Raw genomic sequence first — 17,877 nt, forward strand, 5'->3', positions numbered from 1 at the left:
CTGATCAGAAGGAGCATCATTGTTTTACATACCATTTAAGAAAAAATGCTGCTAGTTACATTACCACACGTTTTATCATTTAGAACTTCACTTTACATCTAATGCAAGAGCTCTTTGAGACTTAGTCTGATATGGTTTTTCTCATATATAGTCATCCAACAGTATCTGCAGGAAACTGATTCCAGGAACCCCCATAGATACCAAATACTGTGGATGTTCAAGTCCCCAATATAAAATGGTATAGTATTTGCATTTAACCTACACACATCCTCCCTTATACTTTAAATCATCTCCAGATTACTTATAATACCTAACACAGTATAAGTGCTATATAAATAGCTGTTACACTACATTGTTTTTTATTTTTATTATTTTTTATTTTTGTACTGTTATTTTTTATTGCTAGGGGTTTTCCTTCTGATATTTTCAATTCGTGGTTGGTTGAACCCACCAATGCAGAACCCGCAGATAAGGAGGGCAGACTGTATTGCCTTTATATATACATTAAAAAGAACATAGAGGGCAGACTGTATTGCCTTTATATATACATTAAAAAGAACATAAATAAAATTAATTGGTTAAGTGATTCTAAATCTTCCCATCTGGAGCCTGACTACTCATTTTCATCTCAGAGTCATCAGTGTTTATGTTTCCCCACATCCTTTGCTCCATCAAGAGAAGTGGTGCATGAGAGTACTGCTGAAACAATCTCCTGAGGTCTCTGGCTTTACTTCCATTCTTCAAGGTTCAACATGCATGTGGTAGCAGCAGTAATTATGTTTCCATTCTTCAAGGTTCAACATGCATGTGGTAGCAGCAGTAATTATGTCAGGACCACAACATGGATAACAGTGGCTGAGGTACTGATTTCAAAGATATTACAATATGAGGGGGGAAAGGTGTGCCTTAGAATTCATCCTTACAGCATGCCACCAATAACTGGTGTGTGGTCTGAGGATGAAACTTTGACAATGACTAATACAATGCTGTAATGAAGCACTTAAAACAGGGAACAATTCCTTCTATTTCATCTACATTATAGTCCACCTATATTGGAGGTGATTTTTAAAGTATCAGTATTAGAAATAGCCCTGTATGGTTGAAATAAGAAATCTAATTCCACATGAAATGTAATAAATATACAAACCAATGACTGAGCCAGTATTGATCTAAAGCAAAGATTTACAAGACGACTTCATTCAAACCAACCATAAACACTCACTCAAAGCTAAACAGTGGCAGGTTGTCTGGAATTCTTCACATGGCCATGCTCCACTAAATCTTCATACCATGGGATATTTAACCAACTTTAGAAAAATAAGTCCACACATTGCATAGCCAGGCAGTATTGAGAGCAGCAGAGTGTGATGCCAAGTTAGACATGGGCACCCACCTCTGGAGACTGGGGTCAGACTGTTCTTCAGGCCATATGGGCCTTCAAGGTAAATCCATCTGTGTTCCCTCTGGTGCTCTGACTCTAATACTACACTGAACACAACTTCAGTAGTCGCCTAGATCACCTTATAGACAATACTTCCATGCCTGACCTCTCAATAACATAAGCTCCTGTCTTCTAGGACTTTTGTTCTTCATCCCACCTCAAATAATCCCATGCTTTCATGTGTCAGTAGCTGCAAACCTCTCTAATTTCCATTTCAGGCATCTGATTCCTTATGCACAATCTCAGCTAGCCAACAGGGCTACTATGAATCTCAAGGACATTACTCCACAGTACCCTGATTCTCAGCCAAAGTTAGAAAGGGGAATGTTTTGAAGGGATGCATAGGTGGGCTTTTTCTTTAATGGAATAAACATCAATGATTTACAAGACTCTAAAAAAAAGTTTTGAACAGAACTCTATCATCAGAATCACCATCAGGTTGGACTAAAAAGGACCGGGGCAAATCTTTCCAGAATGCAAAGAGATCTCAGCGTCCCCCCACAAACTTCTAGAGAGAGGAATTGGGTTCAGAAACCTACTTAGCTACAAATATGGGCCATCCTAATGCAAAAGGAAGAATGATTCACACAGTAGAGGCAAGAGCCACAGAGATGCATTCCCAGGGAGAACAATTTTGCCCAAGGAAAGGACTCCCCCGCCACCCAGGAACAAACAGAACTGAGGAAATGTTCCCACCAAGGTTTCAGCATTGCCATGCATCAGTGATTGCTAGGTGCCTTCTGTTTTTCTTCTTTTTAAGTGACAGAATCTATGGTGGTCCTCCTCTCTATCTCATCATTGTAGTCTGGGAATGTGAAAAACTATATAATTTGTGTCCTTAGTTCACAGATCTTCAAGACTGAAAGGTACAGTATTCAAGGACCTGCAGCTGAGGAAATGCACCCGTTGAGCTTCATGTGTATCTCAAATTCATTTAGATGACAAGATCCTTGTCATGAAGCCTAAAACTGATCATGTAATAAGATGAGATTTGGGGAAATATTAGGATAATGTTATATTTTGTGTATAGGAATGACAGAATCATTAGGGACTAGAGAGTACAGGATAGCACCTAGTCTTCAAAGACAGCCCCCTGGGTTATTTTCTTGTATTCAGTGGACCACACTTGCTTGTATTCACACCCTTTGAGGAATGTTTTTAATTACTAATCCAATCTCTTTGTTACAAGTCTATTCATATTGTGTATTTCTTCTTGAGTCAATTTTATTAGCCTGTCTCTTAGAAATTTCATCTAAGCTATCTAACCTATTGGCATACAATTCTTCACAGAATACCCTTGTAATCGTTCTTCCTTCTGTAAGGTCAGAAGTGATGACCTATCTTCAAATTAGCTGATCATTTTTTCTGCCAATTCAAATTTGCCACTGAGCCCCTTTAGTAAATTTTTCACTTGAGTTATACTGTTCAACTTCAGAATTTCCGTTTAGTTCTCTTTTATAATGTCTGTCTCTTTTTGGTGGGACATCATTTTCATATTTACCTTTAATTCTTTAGACATGTTTCCTGTAGTTCTTTGAGCATACTTTTTTTTATAGTGTAAACTTTTATTTTAGAATCTAAACATAATCATTACCATTTATATACACACATACATTCATACACACAATCTATATAAATTAAAATGTACATTTTTTAACTAGAAAATGAGTTAATGTTATTTCATGATTAAGTCACACAAGGATCATTACAATTGCATCCATTAGAAGATTACCATCCTCCTCCTTAACTCTTATTCAACCAGATGTGTATTTGGTTTCTTGATGACCATTCATTTATAAAGTTTTAATTGCTTTGTACATGTTTATACATTAGCTGACTTAAAATCTTTGTCTAGTAAATCCGACATATGGGCCCACACAGAAATAGTTTCTACTGATTGCTTTTTCCTGTATATGGGCCATATTTTCCTGGGGTTTATCTTGGCATGCTTTGTAATTTTGGTCAAAAACTGGACATCTTAGATGATATAATGTGTCAACTCTGGAAATCAGACCCTCCTACAAAAGGTATTTTTTCATTGCTACTTTATTGTTTTTAGGTTGTTTAGTGACATTTTTGTGCTAATTCTGTAAAATCTGTATTCTCTACAGTGTTTGGCCATAGAAGTCCCTGTTTATTTAGCTCTAGTAACTAGCTAATGACTGGCCAGAGATTTACTTAAATGCCTTAAATCAGTAAGTCTTCCACCCTTTGTCAAGGAGTTGCATGTATGTGTTGGGACACACCTTCAACATTTAGGCAGCACCTCAACATCAGAGGAGACAGGCTGGGACCCTTTCAAGTCTCTCCAGGTCATGTGCACAGCCCTATGCATGCACACAGCTTTCTAGATTCCCCAAGAATATGTCAGAGTTTTTCAAAGCATCCTGTGGGTATCTCTTTCCCCAGATCTTCCTTTTAAGTTTCTGGACAAGCTCTTGTTCATCCCAACTATTACACCTCAGCCAGCTCTAATGTTAAAAATTGCCAACGATTGTTTGTTACAAATGCCACGAGTACAAGCTTTTTCACTCACATGAGCTCTAAGGTCAAATAATGACAATGCCTTATGAATGGGGTTTTCCCAGGAGGTATAAGACAGGTCAAATTGTGGTAATGCTCTGAGAATGGGACTTTTTTGAGGGATTCTAAACCCAAGTGGCCCATTCCAGGGGTTGCAAGCCTGCTGTTTTTCACAGCTATGGTGTTTGTGAGGATGGTGGTTTTCAAGGATACCATGTAGGTGGGAGAGGGAGGATGGGAGGACATTAAGTTACAATGCCACATCCTCGTAGTTCTTACTAAGATTCATTGATTATTCTTGAATAAACACTCCTTATACTGTTGCAAGCTTCTGGTAACTTGGTAACTTGGTAATTCACAGAATTCTGAAAGTTGACTTTCAGAATTTTTTCGAGTGTTTTTGTTGTTTTTATGGCGTGGCAGATTTATTGAGGTCCTCAACCCACCATTCTGGAAGCCTGCCTAGTAATTTTTCTTTTTTAAAATGTTGGAGAAAAGAAAGAAAATGACATTCTTTTATATTTAACAACATATTTATCTTTCTTCTGCACTTTATTTCTTTCTGTAGATTTGAGTTTGAGTTTTCATCTGGTATCTCTTCCCTTTAGACTGAAAATTTTAACTTAGTATTTCTTATAAAGCAGGTCTGCTGGTAAATTCTCTTAGCTTTCATTTATCTGAAATGTCCTTATTTCAACCTTATTTTAAAAAGATATTTTCACTAAATATAAAAATTTAGAATAGCAGCTTTTATTCTTTCAGCCTCCACTGTTTCTGACAAGAGGTCAGCCATCATTTATACTATGCACTTCTCTTTATGTAATATGTCATTTTTCTCTAACTACTTTCAAGATTTTAACTTTAATTTTCAGGAGTTTGACTAGCAGGTGCTTCAGTGGGTCTTCTTTGTTTTTTAATCTTGCTAGGGGTTTTCTGACCTTTTCAAATCTGTAGAAAAATATGTTTCACCAAATTTGGAATTATTTCAGCCATTATTTGTTTAAATCTTTTTTCTGCCCCATTCTTCTTTTCTGTTTTTGAGAGTCCAAGAACATATGTATTGGAATGTCTGATACTGTCCCACAGGCCACTGATGCTCTTTTCATCTTTTAAAAAATATTTTCTTTATCCTTCAGATGAGAAAATCTCTATTAATCTTACAAGTTAACTAACAATTTCCTCAGAAGTTTTTAATCTGCTGGTAAGCCCAGAAAGGGAATTTTTCATTTTAAATATTGTACTTTTCAGTTCTAGACTTCTATTTGGTTCTTTTTTATAGATTCTATTTTGCTGATGAAATTCCATATCTTTTCAAATATTATCTCCATCTTTTCTTTTTGATCTTGAATATATTTATGATAGTTGCTTTAAAATTCTGGTCTGTTAATTTAACATCTGGGTAATCTGGGTTTTGTTTCAATTGACTTTTATTATTATTATTGGTCACACTCTCAAACTTATTTTTGTGTCTACCAAGTTTTGGTTGTACGGTGGTCACTGTAGATAATATGTTGTGGGGAGTCTGGATTATGTTATCTAATTTTAATTAGTATTGACTTTTGTTTTGTCAGGCAGTTAAATTTCTGGTGGATCTTTTGACCCCAAAAGGCATAGTTTGATTCTTTGTTAGGACAAGTCTATACTGGTTTAATCTTTGGTTGTAGGGTTTAGTCCTTACTTCAAAACACAGTTCATACTGTAAAGCAGGTCTAGAGTAGCCTTTAATTTCAGGCTGTTGTAACCTTCCTTGAGTGCACAGCCAGGTATTTCTACTTTGGCTAGGCTGGAATTCCAACCTCTCTTATCACTGCATGGTTACTGCTGTCTCAGTTTGGCTTTCAGCCAAAACTGAGAGAGTAAAACCATTATCTTAACTACTAGCATCTGGTCTACCCTATACCAAACCTAACAATATTCTTCTCTGCACACGTGCAGCTCAGCCCCCAACAAAGACCTGTGGGAAACCTCCACGTGGACTTCTGGGCTGTAACTTACTCTTCTCTTATACCCCGCTCTATGAATCCTCACCGGTTTACACCCCTGAACACTGATCTCTTCCTCCCCAGTTTAGCAAGGCTTCTGTATTCTGTTTAGACTTTACTTCCCTCCCCAGACAGAAGAAAACAAAAACAAACCACCAGAGTGAAAGTGGAAAATTTAACTTTTCACCTCCTAAGTTTCCCTTCTCTCAAGGATCACAGCCCTATTCTGCTTATATTCCAATGCCTGGGAACAGTTGTTTCACATGTTTTGTTGAGTTTTACAATCACTTATGATGGGAGAGCATGTCATCATCATGGGAGAAAACCAATACATACCTTTTCAGGAGCACATCTCGAATCATGAAAATTGAACATAGAGTAGGTATAAGACAATTTTAGTAAAATCTAAGAAGTGGAATTACTACTCCCAATATTTGCTGAGATAGTGCAATAAAATCAGAAGTATAAAAATTAATAAAACAAAAAGCCCTTTCTACCTTAAAAAATGTACCCTCATTTCTAAACAACTCTTGGCTCAATGAGAAAATATAAACCAAAATTGAAATATATAGGGAAAACAAAAATGATCAAAGCACTACAGATCAGAATCTCTGAGGAGTAAGGTACAGGTAAGGTAATACTTTAAGAAAATTCATAGCTTTAAAAACTTTCATTCATAAAAAAAGAATGAGTATAAACGAGTTAAACATATTACTCAAAAACCTAGAAAAAGAATGACAAAAACTCATGAAAAGCACAAAGAATAAATAGATAGGTAAAAGCAGAAACTGACTTTTTAAAATAGTACTAATAAGTAAATCCTAAAATTGGCTGGAAAAAAAATACACACACATGCACATGCACACAAACACACACAATAGCAAAACCAGTATCTTAACTACTCAATAAAAATGCAAAAGTACAAATACATAAAAAACAGTAATGGGGAGATAACTTCCAAAACCTAGGAAAATAAAATATATGAACCTCTTTTGCCCAACTCTATGAAAATTTTTGAATGTGCATATGAAATAAAAATGTTCTAGGAAATTATAATTTACTAAAACTGACTCTAGAAGAGATGGAAAAATATAGTTTTTTACTATTGTAGAAATAGAGAAAAGTATTAAAGAGGTATCACTACTATCATATCTCCAAGAAACAACATCAGTCAGATGTCTTCATAATGGAATTCTATCAAACTTTAAAGGAATATTAATTCCAATGATACTTGAACTGTTTCAGAAGCATAGAAACAGATCCCAAAAAAACTTCCTTTTTTAAAAAAATGAAGCAAGACAGCATTAACACCAAAATCTGGCAAAGAATGTACTTTTCCCATCAAAAACAAACTATCAAAATTATAAACCAATCCCACTTATAAAAGGCAATGGAAAATCCTGTATAAAATATCAGCAAAGAACTTAAGTAGCACAATTAAAGAACAATGTGCCATAATTAGTGTGGTTACTGACCCAACTGCTTCGATGAGTTCAATATTAAGTGACCCATTAAATATAATCCATTAAGGAGTTCTGGTCAAGATGGTGGAATAGACAGTCCCCAGCAACACTCTCTCCCACAAATCAACTAATTTACAACTACAAAAATGTAACATCAGCCAAGCTGGGGCCGCTGGAGCTCAGGGGAAGAGGAGAGACCTCCAGAGCTCATAAAGGTGGGAGAAACCACAATGAGAGAAAGAAAAAACTGCTCTGAGCATTTCAGGCTGCAGCTCCTTTAAAGCTTAAGCTGCTGAGCACATGGAGCAGGAGCCAGTAGAAGCTGCAGCTGTGCCCTTCAGATGGAGTTACTTGGAGGCGGCAAGTGAAAAAAGGGCCTTGGTGGCCCCCAGGACAGCAAGACCACTAATAGGGTTCCTGTGGACCCATGCAGGAGCAAGGAGCCATTCAGAGGCCAGTGAGTCATTGCAAGGGACCGGCACAGGGCCCGTCCCATGGGAAGTGTTTGGAGCACGGGCAGTGGGGGAGACAGGCCCACCAGGAGAACACTGGGAAACAGTAAGGACAGCCAATCCACCCCCCAATCAGCATGGGACCACTCAGAGTAGACTGGTGGGGAATGCAGAATCACATGGGGTGCAGTTTGACGAAAAAACTCAGGCCCAGATCAGAGTTTCCACACAACCCAGGTGCACCAGGTCCCTGGAGAACCAGAAGTACCTATAAGGTCAACCAATAAACCTTGAACTTCATAAAAAATCTTCCCTAGGGAAACAGCAGCAAAGCAGCAATTTAGCTCAAGCACACAGCTCAAGTACTGGTTCCCACAGGAACTTCCCTGTTTTAGAAGTAAGCAAAGGACAAAACATTAGTTCCAGCCCAGGTACAACACCAGTGCCTTGGGACCCCCCTGGGGACCCAGGGCATGGAGAAGGGGACCAGACCTCTCTCTCACAACCAGGTCACTCTGTGCCAGCACCTCAGGGCCCACCCAGGGACCCAAGTCATGGAGCCAGGGACTGGACCCCCCCCCCAACCAGGCACATGGCACCAGTGCCTCAGGGCCCACCTGGGGACCCAAGGTATGGATCCAGGGACCAGAACCCCCTCCCACAAACAGGCACCATGCCAGTGCCTCAGGGCCCACCCAGGGACCCGAGGCATAGAGCCAGGGACCGGACCTCCCTCCCACAACCAGGCACACCATGCCAGTGCCTCAGGACGCACCTGGAGACCCAAGGCATGGAGAAGGGGACTGGACCCCCTGTCCACAAACAGGCACACCACCAGCATCTTGGGGCCCCATCCAGGGGCCCAGGGCATGGAGCTGGGGACCGGAACCCCCTCCTACAACCAGGCACACTGTGCCAGCACCTCGGGGCCCACCCAGGGACCCGAGGCTGGAGTAGGGACCAGACACTCCCCACAACTAGGCACACCACAAGCACAAAGGACCGTGCCAAAAACATCGCCTCCATGTGGGTGGCCCACCACAGCCACCACAATAACGATGGCTGCCGCGAAAGTGGCTAAATGCCACAACCACTCACAGATGGTCTGCCAGCCACTGGAGTGCATTGACACAAGGAGAGTCACCAGCAGAGATAAAGAAAAAAAGAGGACCTCTCTCTCCACAAAGCCCATTTCAGAGTGACAGAAGCAGCATCTGCTCTATGATAGTATTGGGGGACCTGATCACACCTCTAAGCATTGGGCAGATCATCTAGGCAACAAATCAACAGAGTAACCATTATTCTTTCAGAAGGAGAGAAGAAATTTAGGGTAATTTGAGGTGGGAGAAGGGAGGGAGAGGGGGATAGGGAGAGATTGGACAAGGGGCATAAAGAATAATTATGATTTGTCACAGTATATGCTAGTAATATTGATTTGATCAACATATCTCAATGTTGAACCCCAAAAATATGTATAATCAATTTTGATTCAATAAAAATTTTTAAAAATAAAAAAAAATTTTTTTTTAATTAAAAAATATCATCCATTAAATGAATAGATTCAAAGGAAAATCATCTGATCATTTTCATAGAGGCCAAAAAAACATTTGACAAAAGTCATTATTTATTCTTGATTACTAAAGAAAACAAAGATAAAATTAAAATTGATGGGTACTTTCTTAACCAGAAAAGTTAAGAAAGATTTTGCAGCCAAACCATGATATCCCATATCCCATCCTTTTTGACTAATCTTGCAATTAGACAAGAGGAAAAAGGTAGTGTTATAAAAATTGGAAAGAAAACTATCATTATTTGCAATTATTAGGATTATATAACCGGAAAAGTAGGAGAATCATCTAAAAACTACTAGTACTGAAAATAAAATAATTAACTTAGGTACAAAATTTATTATACAGAAATTGAAAACTTTTAAGCACAATTTAAGAAAACAAATTGGAAGTTTATTGGCAGGAAATTCCTCATTTCTAACAAGCAGAAAAGATAAAATACCTATAAAGAAATAAACTTAACAAGAAATGCACAAGTCTTAAAAAAAGAAAATTAAAAATCTGAAGGACACAAAAAAGTCTTGAATAAATGGGGACATGTAACATGCTCTTAGATCCAAAGACAATCAATCTCATGTGACTTGGTAGAAGTAGAAACTGGCACATCTCTCACAGCAACTTGTCAATAACTACAACAATTACAAGTGTATGTACCCTTTGATCTAACAATTCCAATCCCAGGAATTTATCCTATAAATAGTCCTGCTCCCACATGAAATGACTCATGTATAAGGCTATTTATCGCAGAATTGTCTGTAATAGCAAATACTGATGATAGCTCATATCTATTATTAGAGCACTGGTTAAATAAATTGTGCCATATCCATAAAACAGAATAGGATGCTGCTGTTTAAAAGAATAAAGATCTCCATGTACCAAAGCTCCACACCTGCTGGCAGTATTTATCACTGGAAGTAAGCGCATACTTAGAAGAAAAAATATCACCACCGTTCAAGTATATTAACCACATAGAAATAGAACTCTTAATTCTTGGGGGGGGGGATCAGAAAAGTAACATAATATCTTATTCAGTAACAGATTTTTGTCCAAGTCTTATTTCTGTGGACAATTCTAGTGAAACCTTTTATTTTATTAATATAGAAATAGAACATATATATGACTTCTAAAATTGTAACAGTACAGATATGCATAAGATGTAAAGTAAAGCCACTCTCAAGCCATTCGGTCTCATTTTCCAAGGTGCTTTTGAACATATCTTTTTATTTTGATTAACAACAACAATTCTAAATACTATGCTTATAGTCCTATTTCTTGGTTTATCATCTTTAAGCAGTACCTATTGACTTTGCACCATGAAAGAGAATGAATTAATTTAGGGAAACTATCCTTATCTAACCCCACTTCCAATTCAGCTGGTGATATTATTACTTATAGATTCTTAAATATCTATTTTGACTCATCAACTTTAAATAGTATTTCTTGACTCCCTATTATATAAGATGAGGAAACTGATAAGCTAAATTCAACAGAATCAGAGACTAATTCTAAGAAGCATTTACCTTGTTCATAAAGTAGGTTCATATTTGAATCTTTGCAGGCAACCAAGTTGTTGAGTAACGCAATCACACTCTGCATGGTGTTACCCAGAATGCTCTCTTGATGTTCCTGCAATAGATCAAAATTTCCATCATAATCATACAGAAGTACAATTACATCATCATAAACACAAATGAGAAAAAGATCTCCGTCCCTTCATTCTTTGCACTTTAATGAAGCAGATCTTTCTCACAAGTAGAATGCCACTTATTGATATAGGCATTTCCTTTAATACAGAAACCACTCTACAACCCTCTGTTGCCTCTGGATACTAAGAATCCAGAATCAGGGGGTCTTCAGATTAAGACGGAGGAATAGACGGTCCCCAGCGTCACTCTCTCAAACAAATCAACCACTTTACAACTATTAAAAAGCAATGACAGACAAGCCAGGACCACTAGAGCTCAGGGGAAGAGCAGGAGAGACCTAGAGAGTTCATGAAGGTGGGAGAAGCCACGATGAGAGAAAGAAAGGACGACTCTGACCATTTCAAACCCCCACCACTTCAAGGCTGGCTCTGCTGAGCACACAGAGCAAAAGCTGGCAAAAGCTGCTGCTGTGCTCTCCCTATGAAATTTCTTGGAGACTGGAGGGGAGAAGAGGAGGCCACCAAGACCACTCACAGGGTTCCCGTGGACCCACATAGGAGTGAGGAGCCACAGACAACTGAAAAAAGGAGCCACTCAGAGGCCATTGAGTCATCTCAAGGGACCAGCACATGGCCCATCCCATGGGATGTGTTTGGAGTGTGGGTGGCGGGGGGGACGGGCCACTGGAAGAACACTGGGGCACAGCATGACAGCTGATCTGTCCCCCAATCAGCACAGGACCAATCAGTGGAGACTGGTCAGGAATATAGAACTGCAGGGGGTACAGTTTGCTGAAAAACCTCAGGACCGGACCAGAGTTTCCACACAACCCAGGTGTACTGGATCTCACAAGATGCAGAAGTACACACAAGGTCAACAATTAATACCTGAATTGCACAAAAAGCCTTCCTCAGAGAATCAGCAGCAAAGCCGCAATTTACCTCAACCATAGAGCTCAAGTGCTGGTCCCCACAGGAAGTTCCCCCATCTTAGAAGTAACCAAAAAACAACAATTAGTGCAGAATTTAAGTGGTTGGGGTAGCTAATAATCCAACACAGAACTGAAAGAAAAAAAAAATACCCACAGATCAGAGAAAAAGTCTAATATTAACCAGTAAAGGTCTAACACCACCAAAGAACACCTGTAAAACTTAAAAGGACTGGAAGCCCCTGGGCTCCCAAGCTGGGGGGTGGGGGAGGGCCATGGGCCTCAACTATGTCCCCCCAGTGACCACTCCCCGCCCAGCGAGGACCACCAGGACACTACAGGAAGCACCCTGGGCTCCCGAGCCTGGGCAATGGGCCAAAGGCCTCAAGCATGCCCCCCCAACAACCAGCCCAGTGATGACCACCAAGCCACTACAGGAAGCTCCCTGGGCTCCTGAGCTGGGGCGGCCAGGGACCGAGGGCCTCAGCCATGCCCCACCCCTCTGACATCCACAACCAGCCCAGCAACAACCACCAAGCCACTGCAGGAAGTGCCCCAGGCTCCTGAGCTGTGGCAGCAGGAGGGCAAGGGCCTCAGCCACACACCCTCAACATCTGCAACCAGCCCAGTGATGACTACCAAGCCACCACAGTTAGCACCCCGGGCTCCCAAGCTAGGGTGGCCAGGGACTGAGGGCCTCAGTCACGCTGCCCAACATCTGCAACCAGCCCAGCAATGACCACTGAGCCACTGCCAGATCCCCCTGGCCTCCCCTGCTGGAATGAGGGGGGTGCCAGGTGCCTCAACCAAGCCTCCCCTTCCTACTCTTCCACCTTACTTCCTCCACCCTTCCCTTCTCCCCTCCCTCCCAACTGCTCCACAACAACTTAGAATGTAAAAAAATAATAATATTAATAAATAAATAGGTTAAAAAAAAAAAAAGAATCCAGGATCAGATCCCAGTCAACCGGGTTCTGGGCCTCCCAGACTAGAGATCCCAGAGTTGCTGCAGAATGAAGGCCTCTGCCAGCCCTACTAGTCAATCTGCAGAGGGGTTTAAGCTAAGGTACATGCTGATTATCAGACATCCCCACTAGCATTATTACTAGGGGTACTTAGGAAAAAAATATTTGATGCACAGAATAAGGAGACCAATAATCCCGTAACCAGACTGGGAGAAATGGTTCCTTTTCAATTCTAGACATTATTAAAAACACTGCTGTTTTTTCTTTGTTGTTGGTTTTCAGATGATTCATAGATTGTGAACTTGGTTCAGAATAAAGTGGGGGCTTTATAAAAATTATATTACAGAATTATCTTTATTTGCTCTTTCCTCTTGTAGGTATGTAAAACTTCTTACATACTGCAGGGAAGGGAGACCTAGGAACAGAGTAATTGTTCCTGTTCAAGATGATGACATGGTTCTCTAGGGGAACTAAGATGGCTATTGTTGTGGACTAGATCATAATTTCTGCAGAAGGAATGCTAAATACATGCAAGGAGCAGGTGAGAAGGTATAAATGTGAATTAAGCACACTTCTATTAACTTTTATCAAATTGAGATATTTCATTTCTCTTAGCAACTTTAATAAGATTTATTCTTGTTGTTCACAACCATATTAACCTGCAAGAGATAAATTATTCATTGAAAAATATCACACTTACTTCTTAAAGTCAGAGTACAGAATTATATGAAGGGGGAAAACATGAGAGTACATATGTGGGGCTAGAGCTTGAGGGCACATCTGAAAAACCGGTAGAAAGGGCAAAGGGGCACACAAATTTGGTTCAGAGACTGCAGGCCAGAGCTGGAGGGGAGGGATGGTTCTGACTAAAGACTGTGTCATCACTACGTGCTACTCTGGGACAGCTCCCCCTCCCCCAAATTTATGCTTGAGTCCTAGGGTAAAAGGACAATAATAGCAGGCTAAGTAAAATGCTCAGGTCTTTTTTTTTCAGTCTCCATGGCTCATTAATAAACCAAGGAATCCACACCACTGTCTCCCCGACATGTGCGAGGAAAGCAAAGCAAGGAGGGACAGAAATAGGTGATGACCTGCAACAGGGCCTTTGGAACAGGGTCAGGGGCCCAGGTGGCAGGCACTGACAGCATCGGGATCTACCTTATCAGGGGTGGCAGAGCAGCCACATGAGCCTTAGCTAGGACAGGGCAGCACTGATAATTTATTGAGAACCCATTATGTGCCATGGCCTTCACCCCAAGCATTTTGCCTACAACATCTCTTAATCTTTACAAAAACATGGAAGAAGTTACAGTTCTCTTCTTTTTATACATAAGGACTGAGGTTAGCAAGGTCAAGTGCAACTTGCCAAGCTCTTTAGTGGTGAAGCTGGGATTAGGTCTGTGGGATGGCAGAAGCCACACCCCAAATCACCATGCAGCATTGCCTTATAACCACAGTGACAGGGTGGGGAGTAGGGTGGCAGGGTCTCCCAGGCCAGTTAGCACATTCCAGATTAACCAATACCACCTGTGGACCCACAGGGTTATCTGGGAGAAAGTGAAAGGAGTCCAGAGTAGGGGGTAGAAAGAACCCCAAAAATACTGATTTGGGAGTGCTCTGGTGATACTTATCTTCCCTCCTTTCAAGTTATAATGTGCACTGACCCCTGCCACCACCAAAGGGATCTCTTGGTTTCTTAAGAGTCCTTTAATGTTTATCACTATGCTGTAAGATACGCAACCCAGGAAACAGAACATAAGTACTAGGCAACTACAAGAAAGAATGAGCACACTACCCAAATGAATAAAAATACATACTAGAGCCACCATTAATAGCCACATTATTCAGACACTGTGTTAGCACTGGCTAATGCGTAAGAGAGGAAACAGCTCACAGAAGAGGGCATCACTGATATCCCCCAAAAGGAAATCCTACTGCACTTTAAGATTATGACAAAAATATTTAAATCCTTCATCCATAACCCATCAATAAGCACAGCTGACCTAATTTATGTGCATAACACCATAGTGTATGGACATTTAATAAACAGAACACTTGAGAGCTCTAATAAAAAACAGCATTTGCCAGTAGAGATAATTAGAATTGAAGCAACAAAATTCCAGTGTTTGGCAACATAGATGAAACAACTTCATTAAAATGTACAGCTTCGGCAAATGAAAGGCAGGAGAGCACTGGACCCTGAAGAATCAGCCTTCTCAAAACTAATTGCTTCAGTGCTTAAAGAGGACAGCTCTGAAATACCAAGGGCACAGCAAGGAAACACTAGCCTTTCAAAAGTGGTTTCACTGTAGAAAGGGTATTATACTTTAATATCTGAAGATGTAAATGCCACTAAAAGACTTCAGATGTCAGAATCTGACAGATGTCAGAACTTTAAAAGTTTGGGAGGAGGGCTGGCCGATTAGCACAGTTGGTTAGAGGGCAGTGTTATAATACCAAAGTCAAGGGTTTGGATCCCCTTACCATCCAGCTGCCAAAACACACACACACACACACACACACACACACACACACAATCCAGAAATCCCACTACTCAGTATATACCCACAGGAATGGAAATCATGTCAAAGGGATACCAGCACTCTGATGTTCATTGCAGCTCTATTTACAATAGCCAAGATATGGAACCAACCTAAATATCCATCAACAGAATGGATAAGGAAAATGTATATATACACAATGGAATATTACTGAGCCATAAAAAGGAATGAAATTCTGCCATTCGCAGCAACACAGATGAGCTTGGAGAAAATTACATTAAGTGAAATAAGCCAGGCACAGAACGAAATACCACATGTCCTCAACTCATAAGTGGGTGCTAAAAAAGAACAGAAGGAAGGAAGGAAGACCACACTAATAGGCTGGACTTTCAAAAGGCAAGAACAGAATGCTGGTTCTTAGAGGTAGGAGAGGGGGAGAGGGAGGTAGAGGGAGCTTAGCAAGAAATTGGTTAAAGGACACAAAGAATGATTATGTTTTGAAATGACAAATGTGCTAATTACCCTGATTTGATCATCACATATTGTACACATGTACTGATAGTCAACTCTGTACCCCACAAATATGTATAATCAATTATGTTTCAAATAAAAAAAAGTTTGATAGGGGTCTGGATAGTCAAGGTAGGAAACACCTTTAACAACTGAAAGTAACAATGACTCATGGTCACTCTCTTCCGCCTTTTGCTTGGGTCAGAATTTCAAAGACAACTAATTAAAGGACCACAACTACACCTAGGAATGAGAAGCTACAGAGACAGTGAAGAGCAGAAGCACACACAAGTGTTGTGTGCATAAACGCCTACAACCTCTTAGACAGAGACATGTAACACATCCTAGTCAACATACATTTAGACTACATTTCACAAAAAATTCTAATGTTGCTCTAAAGAACGCTATTGTCCACACACTTGTACAGTGGTACCAAAGTGCTGTCCCAGGATGTAGTGGTGCGTCCACTCACTTTCCTTTGCAAACATTCTCCCATCTGGCTAGATTCCTAGAGACATGAGCCACAAGCTCAGAAAAGAGCCTTCAAAGTATTCGAGTAAAATAAATACATTTGATGGAAAGAGGACATTTTTCCATATCACTGATGATTTTTCACAAGGCTGTTCCATGGGCAGCTCAAACTCAATGGAATCTAAACTGAGCACATCTTCTCCTTTGTCCTCACATTTCCTCCTTTTTTATTTCCTCTTTCAATGAACCACCCTACAACCTGCCCAGCCACCGAGCCATAAATCCTGGAATCATTGGGACTACTGCCTTTCTATTGTTTCTTGCATCCAATCAGCCACAAAGTCCCCTTGACTCTCCCCTGAGCCCCCTTGCATCTATCTTCTACTCTCCATCCCTACTCTGCTGCCTAACACTAGGCAATTGTAATCCTTGGCCAGGACTGCCACAGTCTCCTAATGGGTACCTCTGCCTCCAGCCTCACCTCACCTATTGCTACTGGACTCCTCTTTCTAAAGTAGCAGAGACTCTGTCTCCCTCCATTTCTGAAGCTTAAGTCACGTAGAATGCAAGCCAAGGGAGGAACATTAGAGCTTATAATACACCCAAGATCCCACAATCCATTTTGTGTCCAGATCCTTGGTGGGATTTGAAGCCCTGCAAAGAGGGGAGACCACAAGAGTCATGAGATGGCAGAAGCAAAAATATTGTTACTCTAGTGCTTTCAATCTCAGAGAAGTATCACTTTATAATTTTGGAAATAATCTCATGATTTATTGAGCCAAATACTGACCCGTAGGGGTAAAGAACAGGGAATGAAACAAGCTGAATTAAACTAAAAGGGCACAGGATAACTTAAAATCAATTCAGTCATTTATCTGTTAAATATATATATGATTTCCTAGACAGAAAGGCCACAATTTAGGGGTCCAAAGTGGGAATGTTTGGGGTATGATAAAGTTGGGGCTGGGGTAACTGTAATTGGGATTTGCTCTGCCAGCTGTGAAGCAGTTGCACAGATCCTCTGCCTTCGTGGTCAGGGCTTCTGGGGACTGAGCAGGTCAGACAGGGGCTGAGGAGGCTAAGGGAGAACCTTGAAGCATGCTTCTCTCCCATCTGTAGTCAAAAATGTATGGCGCTCTTACCCTAAGAGTCTAGTCTGGAGATACAGAATTAACTCCTTTCTTTTACATGGGGCATCATCTTTTGAAGTCCTCCCTTCACCTTTCTGATTAAAGACATAAGAGAAGGGAATTTAAAATTATTGTTTAATTTGACTGAAAGATATTGTAAAGGCCCTCCAGCAGCACCAAAAACAAGTTATGATTAATGAGACATTCCAACTGGCACAGAAGGCAGAGTTTGGATCAACTGGTACCATTTGCCAATCAGAATGATAAGCTTGTCTTTAGAATTCAGTCTTCATTCAA

The 17,877-nt window shown here is 40.4% G+C and overlaps 1 protein-coding gene across 1 annotated transcript in view; it reads right to left on the minus strand.

Moving 5' to 3' along the window:
* Window positions 1-17,877, minus strand: part of ULK4 (unc-51 like kinase 4) — a 574,722-nt gene that overhangs the window by 239,474 nt on the left and 317,371 nt on the right. Inside the window, exon 32 of the mRNA XM_063114672.1 lies at window positions 10,950-11,055. Within this exon, the coding sequence (XP_062970742.1) occupies window positions 10,950-11,055 (106 nt within the window). The remainder of the gene's footprint in view (window positions 1-10,949; window positions 11,056-17,877) is intronic.

The sequence above is a fragment of the Cynocephalus volans genome, chromosome 11 (genome assembly GCF_027409185.1).
Source record: "Cynocephalus volans isolate mCynVol1 chromosome 11, mCynVol1.pri, whole genome shotgun sequence".
NCBI lineage: Eukaryota > Metazoa > Chordata > Mammalia > Dermoptera > Cynocephalidae > Cynocephalus > Cynocephalus volans.